General features: G+C 37.3%; 1 protein-coding gene across 4 annotated transcripts in view; it reads left to right on the top strand.

Moving 5' to 3' along the window:
• tmc3 (transmembrane channel like 3) overlaps positions 1–17,026 on the top strand; it is a 191,466-nt gene that overhangs the window by 87,668 nt on the left and 86,772 nt on the right. For 3 of the 4 annotated variants that reach the window (XM_086071899.1, XM_086071898.1, XM_086071900.1), the window contains 2 exons: positions 16,007–16,105; positions 16,580–16,722. In XM_086071899.1, the coding sequence (XP_085928025.1) occupies positions 16,007–16,105; positions 16,580–16,722 (242 nt within the window). Of the gene's footprint in view, positions 1–16,006; positions 16,723–17,026 lie in introns of all 4 variants that reach the window. The other variant, XM_086071901.1, reaches the window with a different exon arrangement.

The raw sequence follows: 17,026 nt of genomic DNA, 5'->3' as shown, positions 1-17,026 counted from the left end.
TTGCTTGTATCCTTTCTCCCCATATTTGCCCCACTTTCTTAATTAAGTTTAATAGAGTTTCTATCTTCCTTGCTTGGTTATGGGGAGAAATCCGTTGTTTCTCACGAGATCTATCGCTCTAGGCAACCATACTTGCCGATGACGTCACCGGAATCATCATCATTACAATTTAAAGAAAAACTTGAAATACTTCTTCATGTGTTCAATGAATCCCAATAATATATGCTATTTTTTATGTAACTACTGAAACAAATTAAATATTAAAATGTATTGAGATGCACTGTAATGCTTTAGCATTGTTGGCTGGAAGCATAGGCACCTATAAAATAAAGGAAGCATCAAAAACAGGTTGGTTACATACTACATTCAATAAGATGGGGATGAGACAACAGTGCACATAAAGATAGCTATAACTGTAATGTTAGTACAGTATATGCAATTGAGGACTACTAAAAGTAGTCACTGAACTAGCAGTGCTGGTGTCTGTGGTGCTGGAAGAAGGATTACCTTCTCCACGGCAGGATAGAGGGAGAAGATGAAGTGGAAATAGGGGCATACAGAGACAGAATGTGAACAAGTTAACATAGAGAAAGACTACTCTGTGCCTCAGCCATCCTTTTTGTATTTATATTTTGACGTCCCATGGACGTTGGGTCGTGGAGGAGAAAATCAGCCGCAAGCGATGTATTTCTTATCTGGGTCTACAATGGGGAATTAAGTGACTCAATCCCAACTACACCCACACCCCCCAAACCCCTCCTGCCCCGCCCGCCCACACTGTCATGTCACAATTTTGACAAAATAATATATCTTCAGTTTGTTGGAGCATGATACAATTCATGTTGCTAAAATTTGTAGGTCTGACCAAATACATGTCATTTATCTGTCTCTAAAAACATTATGTTATATCTTCATTTGTTCAGCCTCTTGATGTTCTCACATAGCTGAAAACAAAATAGATCAGATAGATAGTCAATTTATACTGTATTTGAATTAATCTTTAATTAATAAATTTTATAATTCACAATATCAATTAAGTGTTGGTAGATTGAAATTTAGCCCATTGAATTAAAACAGTCTTTTAGAGATAGCATACAAGAACAAAGGGCATGGTAAATTTATGATCACTGACTTAGAAACACGAGCCATTTCCCCACATGAGTAATCCTTTCTGTGATTCCTCAGTGCCACTTTTTTGTGCTCCATTGGTTGGGACAAAATGTCCTCTGTGTCCACACACTTGTCTGAGCTCTGCATTGAGTTTTAACACCCAATATCAAATATCATGAAATGTTTTGTCAGTTTATTAGTGATTCTCCCTCTTTTTTTGTAAATAATGTCGCCAAGAAGTGAAGTCCTAGATACAGTATGTCAAATGGTGGCACACGGCTATAATTGTGACAAAATGCTGGTATTAAAAGATGGTTATTGGAATATTGTAGTCTGTGCTGTGTTGCTGGGAGAAAAAATACTTGCCTTGACAGAGAGTACCTGAAATAAATACCTCTAGTCAAAGTAGGCCGGGAGCCAGGTCCACTCCTCAGGAAGTGTTTTGTTAACTTTTTTTGACTATTATTTTCTGTTATCTCATACCTTGGGCCATCACAAGTTGATAGGGACCACCCCCAACTCGGGGCCGTTTGGTCACAGGGACCAAAAAAATTTTTGGGGGGGAAAAGCTTCTGGCGAAATTGTGTAATTGCAAATGACAAGGTACAGCAACTGCATAAATGGTCAGAAAACTTTTTGCATGGTGTATCCTGCACATGGGGGAACTTGCAGGAAAATAATCATGGACTGTATTTAAATGATCAAATATCACCCTCAACATACCTTTGTAGCGATTATTTGGGTTGCCGTAATGGCGAACAAGAAATTTAGACGGTACTGAGGGGAGTTGTAATTTCCCCAGCAACCTCTGGGGGCACCACGCTGACTTTACTTGTTTATAGGAGCAAAATAAACAATAAAAATCAAATTATCAAGTATTCATAATCTGAAGTTGCTACTTTAGTTAATCATGGAGTTCTTTGCTTTAATAAGAGAATTACTAATCCTCACAAATGATTCGGCAAAAATTGAATTTGTAAACAACAAATTTATTTAGTAAACACACAAGTCAGTAAGTCACAGCCTAACCTATTAACGAAACGGAATAAGAAACGTGAATCAAAGATAAAAAGAAAACATGTAACCTAGCGAACTAAGATAAAAAGGGAATGAAAAAGGTAGATAGAATAGAGATGGAAGCATTTTGACTTGTCAATCCTTTTATATTTGAATTTAAGCATTGCGCCAGTGGTATATGGTATACCGTATAACTTCCAAGGGGCGTTGTTTCCAAATCCATATGGCTGATTCCTGTAGATAGACCAGACCATAAAAGTGGTCTGGGGACTGATAGGCAGTCTTATCGCTAGTTTGCTTGCTAAACAGGCTTTTAGGTCTCGGTAGGCGCTGAGGTATGTGTTTCCTGTGGGTTGTAAAAACAAAATCCAGTCCCTGCTGGAGGGAAATTCAAAGAGTTTTTCCTTTTTGAACTGTCTCTGGTTGGTTTGAGAAAACACAGGGTTAAGGACACACATTCCCCAGAGGGAAATGCTTAAAAAGACAAATAAAGTTTTAAAAAATTGAGGGTGACGGGCAATATTCGTTACACCCTAAAATAACAGAAAATGTCTCTCCGCCTGACAAAAGTGATCAATTTCTAACATTTTATTGTATTGCCTGAAATGTATATTAAAAACTTCCCACATTTGTAACCTTCAATTTAAGTCCAAGATGAGCTTTCTATCTGGAGTATTAGAGGAGCTATGACAAAAGTGCTCCACTGTACCCTAAATTGGAAAAAAAATTAATTCTAGAATTACCATTCCAAATGGGATTAAGCTATTTTTGTTTGCATATAAATAAAATTGTAAACAATATTTGAAACATGGGTTATGTATATGTAGTACTATACTATCTGAAGTGTTTTACATAAAAAGTAGAGCTGATTAAATGTTGTAATCAGATTAATCACATCCAAGAATTTTGATTAATCACAATTAATTGCTTAATAAAAAAGGCTTTTTTTTAATATACATACCCCCCCCCCCACCCCGCTAAATTTGAAAAGCACCGGTTATGTGTTAATTCTTTTGACATTTTATATTATGAGGACGTCTTCAGCATTTTTTGATCCACTGCACACGCTTATCATCCTATTTTCTAATCAGTTAATTACTTGCATAATTTAAAATGGAAAAAATGACCCCGATATTTTGACATGAACAAATATTCTAAATGTGATACGCAAACATTCATTAAATGCTTTACTTTAATGCATGAAATTATGTTTCTTGCTCAAACACATCAGCTCATCAGCAAGCTCTGCATAAGCCTAATAAATATCCTGTTGGTTGGAATCAGCTTGTGTTGAAAGAGGGAGACCTCCAAAACCTGCAGGACTCAAGGACTGAGTTTGCCCACCTCTGCTCTAAATGAACTGCAGAGATCCACAGCAGAGGTAGTGGAATCTGTCCATAGAACAACCATCCAATATGGCCTGTATAGTAGGATGGCAAAAAGAAAGCCATTTCTAAAAGCGAGCCACAAGAAGTCACGTCTGCAGTTTGCCAGGAGCCATGTAGGAGACACCGTTGACAAGTGGAAGAAGCTGCTCTGGTCAGATGAGACCAAAGTAGAACTTTTTGGCCTACATTTCAAACGCTATGTTTGGTGTAAGAACAACACTGCTCATTGTTGGTGCCAAATGTTGGGCGATCTTAGAAGAGAACCTGTTGGGGTCTGCAATAGACCTGAGACTGGGACGAAGGCTCACCTTGCAGCAAGACAATGACCCGAAGCATACAGCTAAAGTGACATTGGAATGGTTAAAAAAAGGCATCAATGTGCTAGTGGCTCAGTAAAAGTCCTGATCTAAATCCAAAAGAAAATCTGTGGAGAGATTTTAAGATTGCGGTTCACAGACACTCTTTATTTAACCTAGCTGAGCTGGAGGTGTTTTGCAAGGAGGAATGGGCATACATGTCAGCCTCCCGATGTGCAAAACTGATAGACACTTACCCCAAAAGACTGTATTTGCAGCAAAAGGGGGTTTGACAAACTATTAATACAGGGGGGACGAATACTTTTGCACACCCTACTTTTCAGTTTTTTTGTTGTAAAACAAGTTTTAAATAAGATATACACTTTATTTCACTTCATGATTGTGTGCTACTTTGCGTTTAACTTTCACATACAATTCCTGTGAAATATATTTGTTTGCATTTGTACCGTACATTTTTGTTTTAAAACTCTAGGGGCTGAATACTTTTGCAAGGCACTGTATGTTTCTGGAAGAGGGCTCATGAGCTTGACTCATAGATCACATCCCCTCTCGAGCATGGATTTCACATGAACACAGAGACTGGCAAGTGAGAACTACAATGGTTTGAGGGTGACATCAACCCCAAAGCCATTGTCGATGTCTTGGCAGAAGATGATTATTAAATACAAATATGGATGATGATTAGGAAGAGGAAGAAGATGATGATGTAAATCCAGTTATAATTTATAATTTCTCCATTTGGCTACACAGAATGTTAATCTATTGTTAAGAAATGTTCACAAGTCATTTTATTCCTTGTCAGGATCTTGTTCTTTTTTAAATCTCCTATTTGGCTCCTGGAGTTTGTGTGATTATATTTAATGTTGCGCCTTGATACCCTGCATGTTTTTTTCGGTGTCTCCTGCCTTCATCATTACGTTCTGCAGGAGCCTCTCAGCTGTGTTTGAGGAAGGAGACATCAAAAACATGCAGGACTGTGGCTCTCTCGGACCAAACTTGCCTATCCCTGGTATAGTGCTACATAACCCATGTTTCAAATATTGTTTACAATTTTATTTAGATGCCAAAAAAATTGCTTAATCCCATTTGGAATGGTAATTCTGGAATTTTCAGGATTTTTTTTCTTTTCGATTTAGGGTACACTGGAGTACTTTGGTCATAGCTCCTCTAATACTCCAGATAGAAAGCTCACCTTGGACTTAAATTGAAGGTTACAAATGTGGGAAGTTTTTGATATACATTTGAGGGAATGAGATGTACAATAAAATGTTTGAAATTGATTACTTTTTATGGTAATTTGACAGGCGGAGCGAAATCTTTTGGTCTTTTAGGGTATGTTGAAGGTGATATTTGAGAATTTAAATACAAAAAGCCCATTACTATTTTCCTGCAAGTTTACCTATGTGTCAGGATACACCATGCAAAATTTTAGAGTTTTATGACCATGTATGCAGTTACTGTACCTTGTCATTTGCAATTACACAATTTCGCCAGAAGCTTTTCCAAAAAAGGGTGTGTTTGGCCCCTGTAACCAAACGGCCCCAAGTTGGGGGTGGTCCGTATCAACTTGTGATGGCCCAAGGTATGAGATAACAGGAAATAATAGTAAAAAAAAAAAAAGTAACAAAAACATCCTAAGGAGTGGACCTGGCTCCCGGCCTAAAGTAATTTGCGCAATGTATTTATCTTTGCAAAGCGGACAGGCATTGAAGAGATTCCTTTCTGTTTAAACTGAATGCAGATGTTTTCAGAGCTGTACTGTCATTGCTTTCTTTGCCAGACGCACTGGAAATCGCTCTCCTGTAATGTGATTAACCTCTGTTGTTACGATTCCCCATTGAAGTACCAGGAACACACTGAAATAAATGATACCATATTTCCAATTATAGCTGACAACCAAATATATAAGTTTGGTTTGAACTAAGTTCAATGGGTCCTGGGTGGCGAGGTGGCGCCGTCGCTTGCCCTTGGTACAGGTGGTGCGGGGTTTCCCCCCTCTAAGGAAGGACATGAAACCTGATATGCTGAGAATTACGCCTATCAGAATTGGCACAGTATTTGACGATGCAAGATGACATTTTCTTGCCCGTTACATCAGGAAACACGCATTCGAATGAATAATGGCCGCCATTGTTTTCGCACTGGATGCATCATAGCATCACGTGACTGGTTAAAGGCACTGCCCAGGGCATGTTATTATTTTGACGCTTAAAATAAAATTCATGGAATAATAATAATAATAATAATAATTTTTATTTGTAACGCACTTTACTACAACAATAAAAATGTTAAAACAAGAAAACCTAGGTAAAAGTCTCAGGAACACATACAACTAATTTGTAATAAGATAAGAATAAGATGCCATAGATATTTGAACTTCCATTCTTTATATACACACGGCCTAATCGAAGACTGGAAAATTAATTTCCAGTGGTGTATTCCTTAAAGTTAAAGGTCTCATATTATTTAACTTTTCCACATTCTAAAATAGTTCTAAAATATGTAAAAGACTAAGGCTGCGTTCACACTGCAGCTCAATTCACATGTATCTGTTTTTTTCATGCAGTGTGAACAGTACAATTCCGATTTTTTCACACCAGACCTGGGCCTTTTTCATATGTGGATATAAATTGGATATGTATGCAATACGTCTGCACTGTGAACGCTCATCTGCACACATCCGATTCATACGTCATCAAAAGCTTGATATGCGCTCTGCGCGGGCAGCAAAGAGTGCTTGTAAGGGAGACTACTGGCACATCTGTTAATATACAAAGCTGTTTTGAGTAACAGTGTTAACTTTTTCTTTTTCTTTAATCACACTTGAAACATGAAGCATAAAGTTGACATTTGTGGCGACAAACACGTCAATGACACGACGTCATCTTCAATGAAATGAAGTTATCGAGGAATCTCCCCTCATTTACCCAAAATATTTCTACCTCTTCCAACCTTGCTACTCTGGCGTTATGAGATGGAAAAAAATAGTTTGACGAGTTTCTGCTCTGATTGTAAACACTGACGCTCGAGGAAGCCGAGGACAGTAGCCAACCATGATAGAGCGTGAAAACAGTACACTTATCGGGAGCGGGCGTTCGCACATCTGAATTTGCATAATTCATGCAGGCAAGACACGCAAATCCAACTCCTAACACATCCGCGAAAGGAGTCCACCAGCCCACCAATCAGTAGCGCGAGTTGGCACAGCTAAATTAGCATTCGGCACTGATAAAGGTCGCTTGCGTCGGGGCTTGGCTGGAGGGAAAAAGTGGGGCCATATTTATATCCGTAAACTCTGCAACGTGATGTCGTTTGTTTTGGTGCACATCACTCGCACATTACTCGACGCGTGGTCTTTGCGCATGCGTGTCACATCACGGGCGCGTTGCGTTCACATTGAAGTCACATTTGTTTGTGTAATGTAAACAGTTCATAAAAAGATCGGATTTAACAAAAAATCAAAATTGGGCATCATGCTCTGCAGTGTGAACATAGCCTAAGATCTAATAGTTTTAGTATAGCTCAGTGTATTTTTTAGATTTTGATTTGATTTTTTAGATTTTGAAATATATATGTAGACGTTGGAGCTCATCTTCCGTCTTCCCATGATTTTGGCGCCTCATTAATGAATATAGCTTCTAGTTCATAAGTGCGTATGGTGTATGTCAGCAACTGTTGCCGTCTTGCCGACAATTGCTTTGACTTGTTGTGAATACAACTAGGCAGTGATGGTACGGTTGTTTCGTATCCTTTCCTAGCTTGTATTGCCTGGCAACTTATGTGGCTCCGGCCGTGGGTTGCCAGCTGCCTCGATGTTGTTTGCTAGTTTGGTTATCTGTCATAACATCTGCTAGCTTATGACGGCACAAACAACCACAAACAGCAACACGTTTTCTGCATTCTATGACCTTAGATTTTGTTTACTGTGAGTGAGACTATGTAAATACAAACTGAGCAACCATCTTACCGACCACAGGTGTAGTGGCGAGCGACCTGGCAGAATGGGGCGTGTCTCGTAGTATGACGTCATCCAAGGATAACGTAATAATAATAATTTGTTTTATGTAATCTTGTTGTTGAATTTGAGTTTTGAAAGGAAACAAAACTACTTTCACAAACTATTTTTTTTAAAATATAAAATAAATACATAAATAAATGGACAAAGGGGTACTTTGGGCATCGGTGCCAAAAGGGCATGTGCCCGGGCACTAGGGATGGGCGATACCAGGTATTTTGGATTATATCAAGTCATACCAAGGCCAAATATTGCAATACCGATCCGATATCGATACCGGAGGCATATTTTATATATATATATATATATATATATATATATATATATATATATATATATATATATATATATATATATATATATATATATATATATATATATATATATATATATAATATAAATATATATAAATAACTATAAATTTAAAAAAACACAACTAATAAATGCAACAACACTTAACTCAATACAACATAGTTGTGATTTTAGTCATCAATTGAATTGCCTTTTCTCACAATTGCTCAGGTTGTGTCTGACCCTGCAGAGTTCTCAACCATTCTGATGATCTCTAATGTACAACTACAGCAAGCACTCAAAAACTATTAAAAGTCTCTTTTGACTAAATATGCATAGCAATGGAACAACTTTTGCTTTTAATAACTAGCAAAGAGGCAGTTTACCTCCAAACTCACAAACCAATCCATAACAACAAAATCTGATTAATCACCTACTCTTTAACCATGACCCTTAAATTCATATGCACAGAACATATTCCTGCTACACATGGTATTTTTTTAATCTACCCAAGTACAACAAAATATTTTGATCTAATTAAAGAATGAATTAATAGTAGCATGTTGCCGCATTCTAATGGTAGATCATTAATCCAATAACCAATAGCCAGTTGCCCTTTTTGAATTAATTTTATTTTACTAAACTTAACACAATTGTCAAACAGATTTTGAAATAATTAAAAAGGACCTTTTACAACAAAATAAAACATAAATAGAAACAAAATATAATAAATCAAGCATTTAATTGTTTGTAACAAAACAATATGGAAAAATATGTTTTACAGAAAAATAAACAAAATAAATATTAAACTTAAATTAACAAGAAATTATGATAAGGTCAAGTAGGTCATTAGGTCAGTAGGTTTCATTTTCTTGAGAACATTGAAGTCTGCAGCAGGATAGTTTAAATCTCTAAATATTTAAGAAACCATTCACTTAGCACTTTTATTAAAGTCTCTATACCTGATTTTTTTGGGGGGGAGGGGAAATGATTTTGTATTTTTGAGTTTGGACAGGAAAATAATAATTCACAATTTGTGTGAGCCTGTTTCTTTGTAAAATCAGGTATGGTTCCTTTGAGCTACATATGGACCCATTTTCACGAGCACAAAAACGTCAAGAACACAAAGCTGTTCATACGAACAAAATGATTTTAGGGCAAGATTCTTGTTGAGAAAAAGGAGCATATTAACATTTTAACCCTTCAGACGGTTTTGTCTTTGGTTTATGAGCTCTCCTGTTTTAGAAAACACCCTCTGAGGATGGTACAATGCCCAGGTATTTTGATGCAAGACGACAGAGATGGGAATGCCTGTTCATGATCTTTCCACCATGATGTCAGGGGATTATCCTCTCTTCCATGTAATGGCGCATCTCAATGCATCAGTGGCTGCACTGCGGTGCTCTTGTGATGAATGTGCTTGTATGTCAAAATTGGACCATAAACCTCTTGCTGCTGATGTGGCAGAACTTGGAGGTGTGGAAGATACAGGAGTTGGAGATATAGATGCTTCTGCTTGAGGCACAGATGATCCAGTTTGAGGCGAAGGTTGTAGGTTTTCTTTTATTTCTGTAAGTATTTGCCTTTTTATGTTTTCCACATTGTCTTTGTTGCAAAAAGCAATGCCTCTGAAGCGAACATCTAGGAATGTGCATGCTGCGATACAGTAAAATGTCTCAATAGAATAGAATCTGTGTGTGGCATTGGTTTAACAGCTGCTTTGAAAAGATGCTCTCTCGATTTTCAGCAGCAGTTGTAGGAGTTATAAGGACAGAAACAAGAGGAATCACCTTTGAGATGGACACATGTTTTGATTCAGATATCTCTTGGGTTGCATGTTCAAATGGCCTCAAAGCTTCAATAGTAGGCAGGATCAAGTCCATCTCTTCACTGCTCAGGCACAGGTCTTTCCTTCCAAGTATGCAAAGAGCAGTGGTGACTGCGTCTCTCTGCTCCTGAAACTTCTCCAACATGTAAAATACAGAATTCCATCTAGTCTCAACAGACTGAATGAGTTTGTGTTATGGATGGTTCAGTTGCTTGTGCAGGTCTATAAGCTTCTCTGTGGCTTTGGAGATGTGGTGAAAAAATTAAACAATGCTGCTGCATTTTTGCAAGAGGGTAACAATTTCAGGGACAGCTTTAACGGCATCTTTCACAACTAAGTTCAACGTGTGGGGGGAACAGGGGTAGTGGGTCCAACCAGCCCTGTGAACTGCAGACGACATTAGCACCATTGTCTGTGATGACTGCGATCACCTTGTGAGTAATGCCCCAATGATCTGTGATTCTTCTCAACACTGAACTAATGTTGGTGGCAGTGTGCTGTTCAGTAAAGGAACTAGGCTCTAAGACATATTCTGCCATATTCCAATTGTGCACAAAATGTCAGGCTATTGTCAAATAGGCCTGAGTACATCTTGAAGTCCACATATCTGTAGTTAAAACTACAAACCCCAAAAAGTTGGGTTACTATACAAATTATGAATACAAACTGAATGCAATTATGTGGAAGTGCCAAATTTCAATATTTTGTTCGGAATAGAACATAGATGACAGATCAAAAGTTTAAACTGAGAAAATGTATAATTTTAAGGGAAAAATATGTTGATTGTAAATTTCATGGTGCCAACAAAGTTGGGTGAGGTAGCAATAAGAGGCTGGAAAAGTCAATTGCACTTACACAATTACACAAAAAAACAGCTGGAAGACCAGTTACCACTAATGAGGTCGTTTGGCAACTTGATTGGAGTATAAAAAGAGCTTCTCGGAGTGGCAGTGTCTCTCAGAAGCGAAGATGGGTAGAGAATCACCAAGATGGGTAGAGAATCACCAATTCCTCAAATGTTGCGCAGAAAGATAGTGGAGAAATATCAGAAAGGTGTTTAGTGTTTACCAGCGAAAAATTGCAAAAAGGTTGAAGTAATCATCATCTACAGTGCATAACATCATCCAAAGATTCAGAGAATCTGGAATAATCTGTGTGTAAGGGTCAAGGCCGAAAAATCATACTGGATGCCCATGATTTTCGGGCCCTTAAACGGCACTGCACCGCAAACAGGAATGCTTACTGTAAGGTAAATCACAGAAAGGGCTCAGCAATACTTCCAGAAAATATTGTCGGTGAACAACAATCCACCGTGCCAGCCGCCGTTGCCAGATGCAGACGTTTCTCTGGGCCAGGGGTCATTAAAAATGAGTGTGGCAAAGTGGAAACCTGTTTTGTGGTCAGACCAATCATGATTCGAAGTTATTTGTGGAAAACTGGGGCGACAAGGACAACCCAAGTTGTTATCAGCACTCAGTTTATAAGCCTGCATCTGTGATTGTATAGGGTTGCATGAGTGCGTGTGCCATGGGCAGCTTCCACACCTGGAAAGGCATCGTCAATGCAGAAAGGTATATTCAGATTCAAGAACAACATATGCTCCCTTTCAGACATCATCACTTTCAGAGGAGATCTTGCATTTCTCAACACGATAATGCCAGACCACATGCAGCACCAATTACAACATCATGGCTGCGTAGGAAAAGGATCCGGGTATTGAAATTGTCAGCCTACAGTCCACTTCTTTCACTTATAGAGCACATTTGGCACATCATAAAGTGGAATGTGCAACAAAGAAAGCCCAAGACAGTTGAACAGTTAGAGAGACGCGTGTTCGACAAGAATGGGACAGCATTCCTAATTCTAAACTTGAGAAATTTGTCTCCTCGATCCCCAGATGTTTGCAGACTGTTGTAAGAAGAACAGGGGATGCCTCACAGTGGTAAAAATGGCCTTTACCCAATATTTTTTAGATCTGTTGACACCATGGAATTTAAAATCGACATAGTTTTCCCTTAAAATGATACATTTAAAAAAAAAAATACTGTTTAAACTTTTGACCTGTTCTCTATGTTCTATTATGAATAAAATATTAAAAGTTGGCACTTCCACATAATTGCATTCAGTTTTTATTCACAATTTGTATAGTGTCCCAACTTTTTTGGAATTGGGTTTGTACACACTCAGTATCATCTAAAACTCTCTTTATACATCATTGCAACAGTTTGTGTACATTTGTTTGATTGTTCCTTCTTTAATGGTTTTGCGGCTAGGCATTTTTGTAGCATGGTTCAAAATACTGGTACAAAAAAGCATTAAATCCCCTGTCCTCTACGATTGAAATTTGTTGGAGGTCCACGCAAATCATCTTTGCAATAAGCCTGGTAATGTTCCTTGCTCTTGGACAGGCATCTATTTAAATAAAAAATAAAACAAACAATGTATTACTGTGTACATGTATTAACCCTTAATGCATTAAGGGGAGATTTGCAATTTAAAACGCAAAGTAATAATAGTTAATATTAGAAATGCAGTAAGGAGAGATGTGTCTATTTAAAATGATAAGTAATAATATATTATTTTTTATATATATCTAACTTGCTTGCTAGTATTTCACTTGGCTATCCTATGAAATTAGCACTGGGAGTGATGTGGGCTGAGTTGTCCTCATTGTATCAAAAATTAGTAAAACCAATGGAGACTCACTCATTTAGTTGGTGTACAGTAATATGTCACTGTTAAATATGGCACTATAGTTCCTTTACTTTTTTGTATTTAATATGGTATAAACTTTGCTTTTTACAAATAAGTAAGGCTGTCACTTTAATGCGGTAATCTATATAAATTAATTACATGCAAATTAGTATATATATATATATACATATACATATATACATATATATATATATACACATATATATATATATATATATATATATATATGTATACATATACATATATATACATATATATTAGAGCGGTCCAACGAATCATTTTTTAAATCAGATTAATCACATCTTTGAATTTTGATGAATCACGATTAATTGCTTAATTAAAAAGGCTTTTTATCAAAAAATTTTGCCCGCCAAATTTGAAGAGCACCTGTTATGTGTTAATTCTTTCTACATTTATTGTTATGAGGACGTCTTCAACATTTTTTTATCCACTGCACACGCTCATCCTCCTTTTTTTCTAATTAGTTAATTACTTGCATAATTAAAAATGGGGGAAAAAATGACCAATATTTTGACATGAACAAATATTCTGAATGTCATGCACAAGCATTTATTAAATGCTTTACTTTCATGCATGTAGTTATGTTTATTGCTCAAACACAACCTGTGCAACCTTTAACGTAGCCATCTGCTGTCAAAATAAAGGATAGTCTGTCAAAATTAATAGTGCGATTAATCTGCATTAATACATGATTAATGCGATAATTTTTTGTGATTAATTAATTAGTTAACGCTTTAACTTTGACAGAAGTTAATAGGCCTATATTAAAAGTCTTTCATGAACATGGCATGTCCTTTTGACGATGATCCCGTTGATGAAGGTGCACTCTAAAAAGAGAATTATTGAACCAAATTGCGAATTGAATTGTTGGCCAATTTAATGAAATTGCTTCAATTGGTAACACACGTTTGAATTAAATTAATACAAAGTGAATATATTACGTTGAATCATTTATGAGTTAATTAAACTTAATATATTCACTTTGGATTAATTTTGAATTAACTTAATTCAAGTGAATATAAAGTTTAGTGACCTCATAATTAACCTAATGTATTTACTTTGGGTTAACTTAATTCAATTGTGTGTTAACAATTGAAGCAAGTTCATTAAGTTGGTCAACAATTCAATTTGTAATCATAAATTGGTTCAATAATTCTCTTTTGAGAGTGTGCAGCATTACTGCGCAGGGAATTAAAGATTCGTCGTGAGATGGTTATCAAGCCGCACATAGTAGTTCTGACATTTCCAGACAGTTATCTTTTTAAACGGTATTGTTTCACATCATAGTCCATCATCTACATACACAACTTAATCCATCCTTACATCTGCACCATTACCAGCCGTAGTCATGCGCTCACATACCAGGATATATATTGTGTGTTGCGCTCCGTTTTATTTTCTTACCTGTTTGAACAATTTCAAGTTGTTGTCAAGAGAGCTTCTCCCCCGCTGGACTGCATCTAAATGAAATAAATGAATGAGCTACTATTCAAGCAGGTTTCCGCTGTAATATTATTTTGATTACAAAGGACTACATTTAAATGTATGCATTGACTCAAGCATCAAGGTTCTCCCATGCCGCCTCCCTCTCTTTTGCAGCTGCTGTGAAAGTTTTATGCATGCATCAGCTTGTGAGCAATTCTTGTGTAATTTAACAATTTTAGTAATTTAGTGGTTCTCAACCGCGGTCCTCGAGTACCCCGATCCAGCCTGTTTTCCATGTCTCCCACAGCCAACACAGGTGTTTCAAACGATCAGCTAATCAGCCAGTTCTGCATGATAATGATCTTCAGCTGTGTTGGCTGAAAGAGACATGGAAAACATGCTGGATAGGGGTACATGGATAGGGGTACTTGAGGACCGGGGTTGAGAACCAGTGGCCTAGACTATAAAGACATGTTTAAATTTGCCATACGATTGCATTAAGATTTCCAGTTCGAGAGGGGTAAAAAACGGGGAAGCAGAGGGCGGCACCACCCTCTGCTTTCCTGTTGCCACAGTGACTCGTTGAATCAGGGCTCCATTGATGCAGTCTTTTTAGAGTGGTGGTACACGAGCTTAACTCCAGGTGAAACTACTCTGTGTTGATCAAACTAACTCAAACTCTCTCTAACTCAGTTTCCTATCTCAGGGTAGGTCAACTCACAGTTCAGGGTTCGTCTCAGAGTTTGTTGAACCTGCTTTGTGAAACGGACCCCAGGTGTTTCTCATTGTCTCAATATTTTTGCTTGCATTTAGTTATCTGCTTCTGTTCAGTCTTTGTTGGATTGTTTTCTTTTCTCACAGTCACTCTCAGTTGTCCTGCCTCTCTTCCCGAAAACTAAGTTTTTTGTTTGATGACATCCTGCTTTACTACATTTAGGTCCTCAACTCCGTGCCACAAAAACGAATGATCCGACCAACAATGGACCCATCAGAAGCAGACATGAATGAACTGTCAACTGCTTGTCGGTGGCACGTTGACAGATAATCCATTCATATGCATATGTTTTGATTTTAATTAAGACGTTGTTTATATCTGAATTTGGATGCTTTCCTGGTACCCTAGTTATTGTTAATGCCTGCATTTATGCCTGGCTTCATCTGTTTCCCTGCATTCGGGTCCGCAACCCCACGCTACACATGACACAACTGGGCATTAACACAAAATTGTTTAAACTTTTTTCTTATTTTCTTAAAACTCATTCAAACCCAAACGTATAAATATGTTTGTTAATACTTTATCCTGCACTCCCAAAAACGTATTCATATGTTTTTAATACTTTGTCCTGCACTCCCAAAAACGTATTTATATGTTTTTTTTAATGTTTTTTTTATGCTAGAGCATACAGAAGGCCTTAATACAGCTTCTGACCTGAATAATTCGCTTAAAGCAATGGTAGTTATTATAAAAAATGGCCGGCAGGTGGCAGCAGAGTATAAGAGATCAGCCAGGGCCATGTTGCAACAAGCTTTTTTTGCCAGTGTTTTCAACAGGTTTGTGAATAATGATGACACTTAGCTATATTCTAATGCTGATTGCTGCAAAACGGAAACAGATACAAATATACTTTCTTTCCTGATGACAAAATAATCTATTTTTGGTAGGTTCCATCTTTTTGTAGCAATAGAACAGAAAATTATGTGGACCTTGCAAAATCTGTCAAAATGTTGCTTCAGTGAAAATAGCTGGCTATGAATGAGTTAAGAAACACCAAGTTTAACTTTTTGTTGTTGTTGTTGCCCAAATGTAAAAATGTGACTTTATATTGAACATTTTATTTTTGCTGTATTATCCAGACAAATGTTTTTCTGTCTGTGCTAGCTGCTTGCTGGAGCCCCGTTTGGAACCACAAGGAGTAAAACTATTCCCAAGGAGCACCTCCATTCTGCTCAGGACCTGGACACCATCTGGTCGCTTGGGGCAAGCTTCTCTCTCCTGTCATGTTTAATTAATAGCTTAATAGCACAATACATACAGACATAATGCATACATAGTGTGCACACAAACGTGCTTCCAGCAATGTGAACTGCTGGTTAAAATGTCGACTCAGAGAATACAGAAATATCATAGTTACTTTAGTTACTTTTAATGAGTAACTAATTACTTTTCCAAGGCAGTAACTGCTTTGCTACTGATTTTTTTTTTTTTTTTAAAGTTATTTTTAAAATATCAAATTTCTTATTTAGGGCAAATGCCCAACACTGACCAAATGAAACACAAGGCAAGGAATACAGCTAGAGTCAAAACTTGTGTTTTGCAAAAGAGGGAAGTGGTGCTTTTCCAGTGTACCAGGGCCTTCCAAAGATCTTCCTCTCTGTGCTTTTTATTACAAAGTCGGTGGTTACAATACAAGTGATGTGTGTTCGTGTGTGTGTGTGTGTCCACTATCCACAGGGTTACCTACAGTACTCCGTGTTATTTTATGGCTATTACGGAAGCGTGCGGAAAATCGGCAGTGCGGGATACCGGTTGCCCCTTGCCTACTTCTTGGTTGGAATGGCTGTCTTTGGCTACAGTTTCATCATTCTATTAAGAAAGTAATTACAATATTCATTACAGTTTAAATATATGCTTTGATAGCTCCTTGTAATCAGAATAATGAGGCATGCTTTCAGTACAATTAATTAAAATGGAATACGGTTTTTTTAAACGATGAGTAAAAATTGTCGCTTTTTGGTGAAATTTGACAGCTAGGATGAAAAAATAGGACAATTTTATATTCAGTGAGGGCTTGTCATGTTAGTCAAGCATAGAAATGACATCACAACACTGCTGGTTGATTCCATACTCTGAGCGTCTTCCGCCTTAGCCTAAGTAACTAAGCAACCTAGATGAATAAAA

The sequence above is a fragment of the Leptonotus elevatus genome, chromosome 3 (genome assembly GCF_054856555.1).
Source record: "Leptonotus elevatus isolate MCC_2025b chromosome 3, RoL_Lele_1.0, whole genome shotgun sequence".
NCBI lineage: Eukaryota > Metazoa > Chordata > Actinopteri > Syngnathiformes > Syngnathidae > Leptonotus > Leptonotus elevatus.
This window is presented reverse-complemented; position numbering and strand designations above follow the sequence as displayed.